The 15,096-nt window shown below is 39.6% G+C and overlaps 1 protein-coding gene across 2 annotated transcripts in view; it reads right to left on the bottom strand.

The window, feature by feature from the left end:
• The window catches only part of LOC135706339 (RNA-binding protein 24-A-like), a 251,447-nt gene that overhangs the window by 73,850 nt on the left and 162,501 nt on the right, over positions 1 to 15,096 (bottom strand). For both annotated transcript variants that reach the window (XM_065227957.1, XM_065227956.1), the window contains exons 2-3: positions 8,086 to 8,750; positions 7,869 to 7,995 (exon numbers count right to left, since the gene is read on the bottom strand). In XM_065227957.1, the coding sequence (XP_065084029.1) occupies positions 7,869 to 7,995; positions 8,086 to 8,319 (361 nt within the window). In that variant the 5' untranslated portion in view covers positions 8,320 to 8,750. The remainder of the gene's footprint in view (positions 1 to 7,868; positions 7,996 to 8,085; positions 8,751 to 15,096) is intronic.

Below are 15,096 nucleotides of genomic sequence, written 5' to 3'. Positions count from 1 at the left end.
TTCCAATTTACAACTAACCCAGAATCCTCAAAAAATATCCTTCACAAATTCCTCAAATAGCAGAAAATCAATCTTCGTCATTCCTCAGAAAACGAACGAACACATTTTTCCTCCCAGCCATCAATATCAACAACACGTCTACTACACACAGCCAACGGTGTGTGCGCATGGTGTGACACGACAAATGTACCTTCCATCGAGTGATTGAATAGTACCCCGCACGTTTTGTCACTTCAAAGCCATCGATTTGAATCTTTTTCTCGAATAACAACAACCTTACGGTACGGTGATGGCACTTACCAAGGAGCAATTTTCTTCCATTCCATGTCCCCCACCGAACCCGTCGCCCCAAACTCCCAAATGACGAAAGATACCCACGCCTTGGAGATTTCATTCTTTTCCTACTTGCACAAGCTCACCTCGCCGTGGACCTCGTGTTGATGTCGAGAGCGGTTTGATTTATTTCCACCAAATGTGCGACGGTTTCCACCGGGCGGCGCATTAGGCACAGCGAGATCGGCTGCTGAAAAGCCGGTAGCGCTCAAGCGTGCATTTGAGCTGTGAGCTGTGGGACTCACAAAAAAAAACTAATGACGTTTTTTCACCTCGCCCAAGACGCTCAGACACGACGAGACGACGACGACGACGACGACAAAAATGAAGACGATGGAGGAGACGCACGGTTATTTTAAGATGCGTCTTGTTTTCTGTGCAGCTTGGCTCGAGATCCACGCTCGTTGTAATAAACAAGCTCTACGAAGATGCGAGGTCGAGCCGAAATCGGGAACAGTGAAACTGCTCTAAATAGACTACATTTCAGTCGGCAGTCAGCATGTGCGTGTGACAGGTGCTACTTTCTTAAAGGGGTACACGCACTTTGACATTTCTCGTATCGAGTGAGGTGTAGGCTGCACTCAACTATAGGAGGAAAATTTGTGTTGCATTTCATGCTGGTTGACTGTTTGACGAGTGGTTCTCCCATTCGGCGATTTCTAAATGAGCCAGAATTTATTTTTACCACGCTTCTGCGAACCCGTTGCGCTGGGCTGGCTAGAACGGACGCGCCAGAGAGAAAATTATTTTAATTAGTGCAACCAAGCGGAAATAATCACAACCGGTGTCGACGACATGTCAATTGGGAAAGACTAGGTGACATTTGCCTATGCGCAATCGGATACAGGCGACGTGCTCTCTTGTTGATCCCATGTGACGACGGAACATCTGCTTCAAGATGGTTGAAGAAATCCTCACTGTCTCCGAGCTTACTTTGGATTTTGGCGCAAAATACACACCAGATTCCGAAAATTTCCGGCAATAAAAGTTACTGTGGCATTACATACCATCAATCCGTTGTCAGTTTACATACGCATCACCCCCTCCCATCATTCCAATGTTTGCCATTTCCAGTACGATGTGGACTCCATTCAGCGTCCAGCCTGTGAATGGAAAAAGAGGCGCCACTGGAGCTGGCTGGTGGTCATGAGTGACGAGTAGGAGGAAGCAAAATACGGCACGGGACAAAGTGAAACCCGATTTACTTTGATGATTTGTTTACACAGAAACGAATGTGCTGCTGTATGCATGAATCCTCTGCTTGTATGGATCATTCTACCATTGGCATTGACTGGTTTGGATTTTGCCACCCAGGCTAGAATATATGGGGAGCGAGTTGTGTTTTCGCTAGTCATTTTATTTGAGCTGTTTCAAAATTGATAGTGGCTACCTTACAAATCGGTATCATTTTTCATCCTGTGTGAAGTGGCACACATCAGCTGAGCTGTACTGTACATGAAATGAAGGTCTGGCTTGTGATTTGCGTTCAGACAAATTTAGAGTGCTTTAAATCAGAGGTACGCTCACGACCAACATCAAAAAAGAGCCTATGAGCTTCAAAACTTCTCAGGCCCTTTTTGGGTGAATCATACTAGATTTATTCCGAAGATTAGAGACTTTCAACAGTTTTTTTTTTCTAATTTATTCATCACGATGAAATTGTTGAGAATTTTAAAAAAATAGGGCGTTCTTAATTTGTGTAGATTCCCTTTCCCCATATTTTTTGACATACATGACATGTCATTCATCTGTTGAAACTAAAAGTCCTGAAATCTAGTTTGATTCTGGTCTTAAGATGATTCCCTGTAGCGTCCTTTTTCGTGTTACACTTCGCAACTTTACATGTGAAAATAATAAGGTTTCTGTGAATGTACGTAGCTAAAACTACTACTTGTTGTTTGCTGCGGAGAAGCAAGGAATGTCTGAAATTTTCAGATGTATACACCTCGTAGATCTTGAGATGTGTGCTCTTAAAATTGCGAGGTGTGATGGAAAAACGGACTCTACGAGGAAACACCTTAAATTCTGCTGTTGAACACGCAGCAATATTCTGAGCACACGAAATTTTAATTTAATTTTTAACGCTTGAAATTTTTGAGAAGCTTGTTCGTAAAAAGTTTAAAAACTCCAGTTCATTTCAATTGACCTTCATTATATGGTCTTGAAATTCAAGAGGCAACTCAATGGGTAACATTTAGGATGCGTTTTCATTTTCATTTTCATTTTCAATCAATCAAGTGTTTACTTGTATATGTTTTCCCCTTTGATGGTATTAGCACAGACAAACAGACGTAACTCTATGAAAAAGTTTTTCTTGAAAACTTAGTATCTCAAAACATAGGACCTCAGTAACGACATCTCTCAGGTTTCTCGCGGAAAACAAACTTGCTCGCTTACTCGCAAACAATATTGCATAAAAGTTCTATAGAATGTATAGAAACGTCAAAGTAATCCGATGGCAGCGCTACGGCGAGTAGTTCGCGAAACTGATAATATTCAAATCAACCGTTAAATGCGTGAACGAAGATACACAATGAAGAGTTACGTCTGTTTGTCTGTGGTATTAGTGTTATCAAGAATGTCATGAAACATGACAAACTAATACATCTACATCATATAAATTTTTCCAAATTTAGATGGGTGGGTAGTACTTAAATCATGCTGCTTAATACGAAAGGTTATTTAAATATTTAAATCCTACTTTCGAAGCAAGATTATCAATTCTTCAATCAATTGGCCATATCAATAAAAGGAGTAAAGTATTTTATTCAGACGACCTAATCACATCATTACATCATCTTAATAAAACTATTCCTTTTCCATTCTGGGATTATACATAATCCTTCTTGAGATTATTTATAATCTATATCTAAGAGAGGTTCTCCAATTTTCTGTTATTTTCTAGATTTGCTCATTAATTCTCCACTTTCTTATTTTCAATTATACGTTCAGACCAAATTCACAACCGTCACAAACGACGCGAAACATTCATATGTAGTAGGTCCATTTTAAGCTTAATATGCTTGTAGCAAAAGAATGCTTCAACCATAGAGGTAACTCTAAGACGAGTAGGTCCCGAAGAAACGTGCTCAACTTTTTGGCTCAGCTCTAGTACTATCTTCGATCCCAAGCTAATCGATTCACCCCTCGAAACATAGGAAAATCCACTAACCCCTCATTTTATCTGTCAAACTTTCATAACGAATCAAAACAAACATAGTGTAGTACTGGAATGTATACCAGAATGGGGTACGTTAATCGATTTGCTTGGGACCAATAGCCAATTTAAAATCGTTAGTTTCGTATTGATTGTTGCTTCAACAGCGCTCAAACCTATGCTATGGAGAGTGGGCTCTGCAGTGAGGTCTCTCGAGAGGTAAACCCTCGAGAGCTTTTAGGTGAGTGAACTCGAGAGCACATTACATTCATTTCTCTAGAAAGAGTGATTTTAGTTTTTACCACATGTTCCATGTACCATTTATGTCATGTTCTCACCGTAAAGGTGGTGATTTGCTCATATGAGTTGCAATGCATACATCTTCAGAGGAGGCAAAATATACGTACGATAGAGCCGCAGTTATGTGAAATGACATCACTGTTCTCCAGAAATAATTTCGGAATTTGCTAGAATCCATCTTAGACTACTTCGGAAACTTAAATGCTAAGATTTTCTGCAATTCCCAACTAATATGATCACTATTGGATGGGTATCGTCCATTTGAACAGCTTAGCTGGAACAACTGAAGAAAGGAAACCATCAACAAACGGTCATGAAACTTAAATTTAACTTCTGCTCGAAAATATATAACGGCCGATTCAAATGTGCAGCGATCTGATAATCAAGCATATTTTTTTTTTTAATCTTGATATAAATTATTTGTCCAAAATAGATCAAACACCAATCAACTAGTAAATTGTGCACACGTGTGGCTTAGCTAAACGTTTTCCACGACTATGAAGACAGATGCCAGAAGTGTGCTTTGAGCATGGTAAATTCTATGGTAATTCATGTCGGTTTGTCGGTGAGGAAACTTTCATCTTGTATAGATTCTGAGTTATAACTAGAAGACCGTTATTTGTACTATGTTACCGTATTGCGATTCAAATCTTATCTAAAATGCACACTATTGAACAGGTCTCGTCAATTTGAACATTGTTGCCGAAGATAGGAGACTGCTATCTGGTCTAGATCGTGAGTTACCGCTAGAAGAACTTTATTTATACTCTGGCGTCACCTAGTAAATTTCCAATAAAACTGTTCGCTACTGAACGGGTTTTGTTCATTTGAACAATTTTGCTGAAGACAGGAAACTTATATCTGGTCAATGAGTTATCAATGAATGAACTTTATTTGTACTCTAGTGCCACCTGGTGAGTTAATTCCTAATTAAAATGTTCCATCCATTTGAGCAACTTTGCTTAAGACAGCAAACTTCCATCTGGACTCGATCCTGAATTATCACTATAATAACTTTATTTGTACTTTGGCGCCACCTAGTGAGTATATTTTCAGCTCATCTATTTACTACTGAACAAATGTCGTCCATTTAAACAACTTTACTGAAGAGAGGAAAATGCTATCCGGTCTCGATCCTGAGTTATCAATTAAAGAACATTATTTGAACTGTGGCGCCACCTAGCGAATCAATTCTGAAGTGCCACTACTAGATGGAAATTTACCAACTGAACAACTTTGCAAAATACTGAATCGTTTTATAATGTATGGTTCATGAACTATAATTGGAATTGTTCGCGTGTAACTTTTTTGGACGCGAATGCTGGAAGGTTTACTTCACTAAATTAAAGTCACGCATAGCTACAATGGGTTGTTTGTTTATAAACATCAGAATAATCATACGCTTAAAAAATTCCACACATTGGCATGGACGATACAATAGCCTTACAAGGTTTCTTTACAAAATGGAGTTGAGGCCTTTTCTCCCTTTTTATGGCACAGCTAGGGGCACGCAATAACCTTTAACTCCAACGCAGGCAACGGCTGTATTTAAATTAATTCCATTTACTACTGATTTAATTACATTAATTACACAACTGCACGAACAAATTTGACGTTTAAGTGGTGCCATGTTTACTAAAAATGAACACATGAATACTGATCGGATAACATTTAAAAATGGCCTATCTACTTTTGTACACAAAACTTGTTAAGCCCTTTTCGCGCGAACCGAAGTACGTCCACGCAAACCAACAACACCATCGGGTAGGGTAAATTGTCCCCTTCCCGATAGTGCCCTTGGTTTGCGTGGGCGTTCTGTGGTTCGCGTGAAAAGGGCCTAACAAATTGTTTATAAAGTTGATATGCCCTTTTCTAAAGTTACGCGAGCATTACATCATGTGTTCATTTTTAATAAACACGGCACCGCTTAAACGTCAAATTTGGTCGTGAGTTCATTCCGTGCATTGGTCAATAGTGCCTTTAGTTCATAAATGTCATTCATACACAAATGTAAACAAACACGGCACGAATAGTGAAAAGAACGTAAAAATACGAGTAAATATTGAATCTACAAATAAATAATCGCGATTACGTAAAGTACTAATTATTACACAAAATGGCATTAATGTATTTCAATGCATCAATACGCATCCCCAATACGTTTGGAAGCAACGAAAATACATGAGTGGTCTACCCCTCGCCCGCTAGTGTGCGTGCATTAAACGTCACTAATCTCTATGGACTATGTCGAGTAGTCGTGTTGCCGGTTTATCCAAAATGGAAAGCTTGTAGTTTTATTATCTTTTATATTTTCAATAACAACGTGTTTTCCAGACGATGATTTCATCTTTACGATAAATAAAATATTGCTAATAGTAGGTAAATTGGCAAATCAAAGTTGGCACTCGCGGAGAATAGAAGAACTATGAGAGTGATGATGGTTTCAAAATTTTACACGGTGAGGTATACGAGTGCAATCTTAAAATGCTTTTGTTTTGCAAATGGAGCATTTTATTTAAATCTGGTTAATGCTACGTTAGTAGAAAACTTGAGGACTACTCAATAGACATATAATATAGAAAACATAATTTCTTTTCAGATTTTTAGGTTTATACATAGATTTCAGCTTTTCTACCACTGGCAATTGGTCCTTGGATTGCTGATAGTTGATTTTTTGTTGTTGTGTTGAATTTTAGCGTGTTGTAGTGCTGAGCCGAAAAAAAATGCGATGTTTTTCAAAAGCAGTTTTCTACCCAAAGAAATAAGATAACTGCTTGAATAAAAGGTGAGTGTATAAACACAGACAAACAGACGTAACTCTTTGAAAAAGTTTTTCTTGAAAACATAGTATCTCAAAACATAGGACCTCAGTAGCGACATCTTTCAGGCTTCTCGCGGAAAACAAGCTTGCTCGCTAACTCGCAAACAATATTGCATAAAAGTTCTATAGAATGTATAGAAACGTCAAAGTGATCCGATGCCAGCGCTGCGGCGAGTAGTTCGCGGAACTGATAATATTCAAATCAACCGTTAAATGCGTGAACGAAGATACACAATGAAGAGTTACGTCTGTTTGTCTGTGGTATAAAGATACAATAGGCGAATTCAATAGTAACTAAGCGATCGATTCAGCCTCTGGTGGTGAATAGGGGAACCATCAAAAGAGTGATGAGGGCTAAAATGTTCGCCATAAAGCATAGGAAGCGGAATATATTTTTACCTTTTCTGATTAATTTATCCATCGCAGGGGCTTGAAACCATCATCCACATGTAATATTTTGTATTCTGTATCAATTTTAAAGTGATCCGGCTGGTGCTTCCACATATTTTTGTTAAGAAAAGTGAAGATTTATAAAACTGCCCCAGCCGTTATGAACTTCCGGATTTTTAATGTGGTGTTATTTGAGCTGTACATCTGTTCAAATATGTAAAAAATAATAAAATAAGACCTCTCCCGATGGAAATATGCAAGATATGCATAAACATATGCATTAATTAGAGATGTAAAAAATGTAATTTTGATGTAAACAAACGGTTTGGTTGACGTTTCCTTTCATAATCGCCTAGCGCCTCTATATTGGTGAAGCATAGAAACAGCCCATAATCGGATCAAGCTTTGAAATACACATTTTTGATGTAGTTCTTGTAGTTTTACTCGTAAAAGCTTGGGAAGTTGCTGGTGGCTATTTTCACCAACTTTTATTTTTTTTTTTTAGACTTTATTTAAGAGATTTTTAGCCTCTCTCTTAGCCATCTCTTATTTTCACCAACTCAAGCCCTCCAACTCCACCTTCTGAGGATGACAGTAGGTTTCCTCTTAAGAGCCACGCACAATTCATCCGGATCATATCCGTTGCGGCAAATAAGACAGTTAGAAATCAACAATAGATTTACATAGCTGTCACTTTGCCGCCACGAAACAGATCCGGATCCATTGTGCGTGGCTCTTTACCGAAGTCGATTTGATTTTAACAACTTTTCAACTCGACGGATGACGGCTTTTCGCAGTCGCAAATCAAATAGAAAAACTCTGAAAACAGAGGAACACGGAAGTGGAAAGCAGTTTCACTGAACTCACCGGGTGTAATGTTGCCTCGTGGTTTCGCTCCAAGGATTGCCAAATTCACGTTCGCTTTCCGGCCATCGATGATCGGGTTTGGTTCTTTGCACGCCCGTTCCGCACTCATTCGGTCTCCCATAATGACCTTCATTTTTTTAAATAAAGAAAATCGAAAGAAAATATTATTGTAGCTCCACAGCGCTCCACCCCGACCATCCGGCAAAACAATACTTACAAATCCATAACCCCGGCTCTTGTTCGTCGTTCGGTCCGTTATCACCACCGCTTCCTCGATGTCTCCGTAGACGGAAAAGTGTTCCCGCAGGCTTTTGTCGGTGGTGTGGTAGGGCAGGCCGCCGACGAACAGCTTCGTCCAGGTGGTGTCCTTTTGCTGCACGCCGGAGCTACCCGTCGATGAGGGAACCATCGCGAGCGCGTCGGCCGCTTCCTGTGATACTTGCATCAACATTATCCGGTTGTTTTGGATGTCGCTTTCGGTGATTTCACTGAAGAACAGCGTGGCTGGTTTAGGTTTAAAAGTTTTTTTTTTATTATTTATGTCTAACTATGACAGCCTTGGGCTCTAGCTCTAGCAGTCGCGATGTCAGCTGCGCGAATTTGAAATATTTTCTGACAACAATCAAAGTACGCGGGAAACTTGGCTATCGAGACGGCGAAACACAAGAGGAAAACACAAAACAAAAATCACAGATTGAATTCCGTTCTTTGGCTCAGCATTTGAGGGGGGGTTTGCACACACTTTTTATTATTATTGTAAAAACTAACGTTGCGTTGATTGGGGTTTTTTTTTCGCGTTTAGATTGATTCACATTTACGTATTGTTGATTGTGTTGAGTTTTTGTTTCCTTAGTACGATGAGATCATTGAAGATTGCACTTTCTGAAAGAGGAACAAGAAGAAAATAATTTCAGTTAGTTTTATTAAGATTGGAGCTTACAAACTTATTCCGTTCTCACAAAATATCACAGATCGAAACTGACGGAAAACCATCTGTGCCGCTAAATATGATTTACAATTCTACTTTTCTGAGCTACCCTCCATCCTGAACTAATCGTTCCATCCGATCCACAAGCTTCGATTTCCCATGTGCAGCGAGAGAGGCAGTTTTAAAGGCAAAATAGTCGTAAATTTGCAACCTAATCTTCGATTTATTCGAGTTTGTCGCATTATTTGCCAGAACGGCACAGCACAAGGCAAGGGCGGCGGGAACGTCGCCTCGCCTTGGGCAAATGGCATCGTCCTTTTGCAGTCAGACGATCTCGGTGGTGGCAGCGCAACAAAAGGGGGCGCCCCCTGGTAAATGTAATAATCGTAAAATACATTCATTCACAAAACGCCATGGTCCCTGGAACTCGACAAAGCAGCCAGCGACGACAGGAATTGCATCTGCCACTGTAGCCGACATACGGAGAAGTTTAACCCGGGGTTGTAAGTAGTTAGTCCTCGGAGAATGCATGACGACGGCGTGACGATCCCCGAAAATAATGCTGCCCATTAATTTTTCTTCCTGCACCGGGGTGCTGTGTCGGATTTGGGATTTGATGGCAGACACAGGGCAATGACTGCGTTCTTTTTGATTCTAATCTTTTTGACGCTGACGAAAACTGAAATTCTGTTTCGGTTTTTGATGATCACAATATGAAGTAAAAGAAATATTTATTCACATATTTTTAACGATTTTAACCAATAATTCATTTTTTAATGTTTTTAACTAATTCATTCCCAACCAACCAAGGGAGCATGCCGGGTAGAGAACTACTTCGGCCTAATCGCCCATTTTGGGCCTATCGAGCAGAAAACTTCAAATAAATCCATGATATCAGAGCTAACAAGTGAATTATGCTTTTAGTAGGATACTTTAGTTAATAAGCTACCGAACGAAGTCAATTAGAACGCATGATATGAAGGTTTGCACGCATTATTCCCAAAAACAAAAGAAGAGCTCCGAGCGAATCATGTTTTATCTTCATCCGATAGGCCGAAGTGAATTCATTGGCGATTCAATGGCGTTTCAATGCGTTAGGCCGAGTTTAGAATCCGTAGGCCGAGTTTGGTGTCAAGAAGCAGTGTTAGACTTTTGACAATATATCAACGACTGTTTTCTCTTTATAAAATCTTATGGTACGTACGGAAAGGTAAATAAATTTGAAAGCCATCAGTAATAATAACATTCCGTTTGGTGCTATACTGCGCTAGATTAAGAAAGACCAAGTGCGGGTTGTGCTTAATAGGCCGGAAATTAGCTAGTTAACCCTATTAATTTGCTACGTAAAATTTAGAGAAGATCAACCTCCTCTCCTCCTTTTCACACATCTCTCTTCTTTCTTAGAGCGTGGTGTACTTAATGGATGCTCCCCAATGCATGCATCAAGAGCAAATTTTCATTTCGTTGAAATTAACAAAGGTAAACAAAGTCGAGCTATCAGCTCCTGCTATTACACTATATACTGTCCGAATATAAGATCACATCCCATTTTTAAAATTATTTACCAGCCAAATGGCTTTTGGACGTTATCACCTTCCGGTAAAAATATTTTTCGATATTACTTAAGTCACCCGATTTCTATGGAGATGCCGTTTGTCTTAAGTAACAGCACAGAGAAACCCGTGAAAATACAACAATTCTAGATAGAGCTGGAATTAGGGCGTAACAGCTTTTGTAAACAATGACTTCTCTCGATGATTTCTCAAAAGACATGCCTCTCCCTGGCGAATCAACATTACCATCGTATAGTGGAAGACTTCCCCTACCCGATGGATATGTTGGTTTGTGTAGGCGTGCCTTGAGTTGCTAGAAATCTACGAGAGAAGTCATTGTTTACAAAAGCTGTTACGCCCTAATTCCAGCTCTATATAGAATTATACTATACGCCCAGTAAAGTTGGGAAACATTGCAACCCGAAAGATTGCGAAGACCGCACTGTGAATTGAACTCGCCACCTCCGGCTTGGTAATACCGTGCCTTCACCAACTAGGCAATGTGAGGACCTTAAAATATATCCTGAACATCAAATTTGGAAACAATTCTGGATGTCTGACTTAAAGAAAATTCTAAACTCCAAACTCTATCACTCATTCTATTTAAAAAATCACAAACTTGAACTTATAATTAAATCTTTGACTAGGAGTTTTTTTTCCGTCAATCTTGTTTTCCGCACAGTGGTCCAGAATGCAGATTTAGGTGGAATGATATGTTTTGAGCCTGAAATTGAAACTTTAGACTAAATGTCTCTTCTACAAAGTTGTTCCTTATAGTTAGGCCCTCATGTTTATGACAGTGAATTCTAGGGTGGTTCCTATTATCATTAAATTCAAAAATCTAACTTTTTTATTTGAATAAATTAAGGTATACATTATTGAACAAAGTTGTAGCTGAGTTAATTTTAAGCAACTTTGTCGAAAATAACTTTTTTGTATCTCTGAAATTGGCCGATTTAGAGCTATTTTCTTGAATTGAGTTAGGGTGGCTCTTATAAAAACAGTTGTTTACTCTAGTTTTCTTATTTCGAATTTCTCAGCTTAGGTGTCTTGAAATAACTTTTAGAACCTGTTCGTGGTTTCCATGAGCGTATGTTTAATTATAATTCCGTTCCAGATCCTACGATCTTTGACGAGATTTGACCAGTTAATTTTGATAATGCTAGCATAATCACTTTGCGACTACTTCATACGATTCTCAACTGAAAACCCTAATTTTAATACTCATTTTAATCGAGCAATCAAAAAACAGAAACCCTCAGTTTTATTTCGGAAAAAGGGACCGAATCGAGTAAAATACAATGAGGAACAGCTCCAGCACGGTTCTTACGGCTGGATAGCAGAAGCAGCTCCAATAAAACCCATTCAAGTGTGACTCAGCCGAATTGCACCCAATCGTCGTCGAAAAATTGCGCCCTGTGAGGCACGACGACGACGATAAAACAAACGAAAAAAAAACAACAACAACAACAACAATAAACAAAACAAACAAAAAAGTATCCTCTTCAGGTAAAGGCACTTATGGCCGAGTACATAAATTATAACCAGACTTCGGTCGAATGGTAGCAGCACAGATCCGAGAATGAACGTACAGTAATCCTTCTATTTGAACGGTTCCATCAGTGTGTATTACCTATTGAGCACACTAACGGGGAGAATCCTATTCTGAAATATACAACTGGAGTTCAGGAACACCAGGAACAGTAAAGCACAAACCGTCTAAACCTAAACTGACGACGAGGACGATTCCCATGTTTGGAAACCGGATCTATGAACACATGGCAGGAAGGTACCTACTACCTATTAGAATAACTATTCCATTCGCACTGGACCCCACAAGAAAGCAACGAAAGCCACTGTTCGCTGACAGCCCAAACCAAAAACTTGGATTCCAATCCAGACCAACTATACGGAGCCATCACTAGGGCTGAACAGTAGCCGGAGGGTGAAGCATGCGAAACGGGAAGAAAGCGATTGAATTTATGAATTCGATATTTCCGCTCCAAGCGTTCGACCTTTCCTCTCCACGGTTCCGCGCCCTATACTCGAACGGGTGCGCCGCGGTGTGATCGAATTAGACCCCTAGAGGGGAGCTTCGTTTTTCGTTGTTCTTTTCCTAACTTCGTTAAATATATTCAAGAAAGGCCAAATGGGAATCTAGGCACGCTAAACAGCTGATCGTTCTGAGCGTGACGTTGAAATTTATGGGAAATTTAGAAGCACTTAGAGCAAATGGAATGAACAGCAATGTTCCGTGAGAAATCTCTGAGTGCGACCTGTCAACCTGACAACAGTGGTCATCTGTCAAGTGTCACTTTTTTCACGCTACCAAAATGGTTCACTTTCGGCGGAGTTCGAAATGGTGCGTGACACGGATGAATTGTAGGCTTGAGAATAGCTAATAAATCAAAAGAAAGCTAGATTTCCGACCAAGATAAGACATCAGTTTTCCGTTTTCTTTTCGCATTAAACGGAGAAGGGTTAGGTGTGGTTTGGCATCCACACCTTTTCTTACAAATAAATAGCAGCAGAGGCTATTCGGACGTCTGACTGCCGATGAAAGAAGCCGTTGTAAGCGTTAACGGAAATAGGTATCAATTTAGCAGGGCATGTCCTTTTGTTGTTAGGTTCCGGCACCCTTGAAGAATCAATTTGTGTCGTCCCTTCATCTCAAACTTCGCAGTAGCTGGTACTACTTCTCCACCCAACCGACTACTGTCTGCTAAGTATCTGCAGTTGAAGTTGATAAATTACTACCGATGACCTTTTCGGCGTTCATCGTCCTTTCGTTGCTTTGTTGGTGCCCGCCCGTATGTGCGTAATAACAGCCCATTGAATCGGGTCTCCACCTCCTGTTAGCCTGGGAGTAAGAGCCTCAAGGGACATTCGATGAAGCCATCGAAGCGAGATTTAGGACGGACATTATTTCCATACACTCATTTAGGCGCACATACGCTCATATTCATACATACACACAGAAAGAACGACAATCCGAACAGTCATGCTAACAGTAAACAACGACAACCATTAACAGATACGGGGAAATATCAGAAAATTAATTATATGCAAGCATGAATAGGACAGTGAACGAACCCGGGGCGCAAAAGGGGACGGCAACCCTTTCCCGAGGAATTGTTATGTTCCATACCCATTTCGAGTTACAGTGTCAGACGAAATATTGGCTATGGTTGGGTTTTTAATTTATCCGAGCTACTGGGGTGTTTTCCGTCTTCGTCAAGTTCTTTACCTATTATCGTCAGGAGAGGGTCACCAGTTTTGGCCAATCGATGAAACATGGTGCACCCCAGCACAGTGTGGCGACTCCTAACAAGACCCGAACAAAATTCCTAACTGGTTTTTAAATAATAATGGTGATAGAAAGATGACACCAGTTTGATAGTTAAGTCTGAAGCTATATAAAATTCATAAATTGGATATTTTTTATAAATCTTGGAATTTGAATTTGGTTTGAGTTATCGCATCTTTTTTTGAAGTATTTGATAGTATTTGAAATTTTTGAGAATCAAAATCAGTAGTGGTGGTGTAGTGGTAAACAGCAGTGGTGGTGTAGTGGTAAGCGTGATCACCTCTCACCCCAGCAGGCCTGGGTTCAATCCTAGTCGGCGCCGCCGGGATGTTCTGAGGCATAACATCTCTGATCACGCCTTCCTTCGGAAGGGAAGTAAAGCCGTTGGTCCCCGGTTCATGAGTTTGATGGGTCGATAGGTAGGGTCCAGGTGTGGAAGCTGCCTCCCCTGGCGTCGGTAACATTGGTGCTCAACACGGAAAACAAAATCGACGGAAAACAAACCAAAGGAAAAAAAAAGAGAATCATAATCAATGTCAAAGCCAAATCTTGATATTGCTAAACCCTTTTCATAAATATAAATGTTTGGATCATGATCTTTGAAAAACGTTCTATGCTCAAGAGCTCGATATTTCTCCCTTGATACTTAATTCTTGTTTTCGTTCGAACCATTCGAACCATACAAACAAATATTTGTGTGTGCGGTTCGAACGGTTCGAACGAAAAAAATAATATGGGTGTCAGGTTTCCAACAACATATCACGAACGGATTCAAACCGCATGGGTTTGAACTAATCAAAATCATCCGCATGTATTTGATTGCTGATGCAATTTTCCATACAGCAAACTATAGATGTCATTCTTGGTTGATCATATTCTTCCTATCGAATGTGAAAAACTTTTTTTTTTATTAAAACGGATTGACGGAAATTGAGATCTTTTTTTATGAAACGGATTATTTTATCTGGCGTTTTGTTTCCTTTAAGTACTCTAAGATAAGCAGTTTCAGGCACAATAGCAAAAAAAGACCTTCTCCGATTTGTATGAAAATTGTAGTGATTGTTTGATATGGGCAATGATTCACATTTGTGCTAAAATTAGGCCATTCCGGATCTTGTGAAATGCCCGATTTCAATTTCATTACCGTGAAACGGGGTAACATTGATAGTTTTTTTAAAGTTTATTCTAAATAATTTGTACAGCAATGAATGTTTTTCAAATTTTATATTTTTAAAACAAGTACTGAGGATCCAAGAGTCAATTCGTTAGTAATATGTTTAACGGAAATTAAAGCCTTTGCACTATTTTTTTAGTTTTGTGACCGAACTTCAGTTTTTTGATTTGGGGTTTCTTTGATAATGCTCGATGAATGTAGAAAACAATGTGTGAAACTCAATCAATTAAGTTCTTTAAATATGAGACTTTGAATGAGTATATAAT

This window comes from Ochlerotatus camptorhynchus, unplaced genomic scaffold (assembly GCF_037179485.1).
Source record: "Ochlerotatus camptorhynchus isolate MF236.1 unplaced genomic scaffold, CSIRO-AGI_Acam_v1.1 ptg000277l, whole genome shotgun sequence".
In the NCBI taxonomy this organism is placed as follows: domain Eukaryota; kingdom Metazoa; phylum Arthropoda; class Insecta; order Diptera; family Culicidae; genus Ochlerotatus; species Ochlerotatus camptorhynchus.
This window is presented reverse-complemented; position numbering and strand designations above follow the sequence as displayed.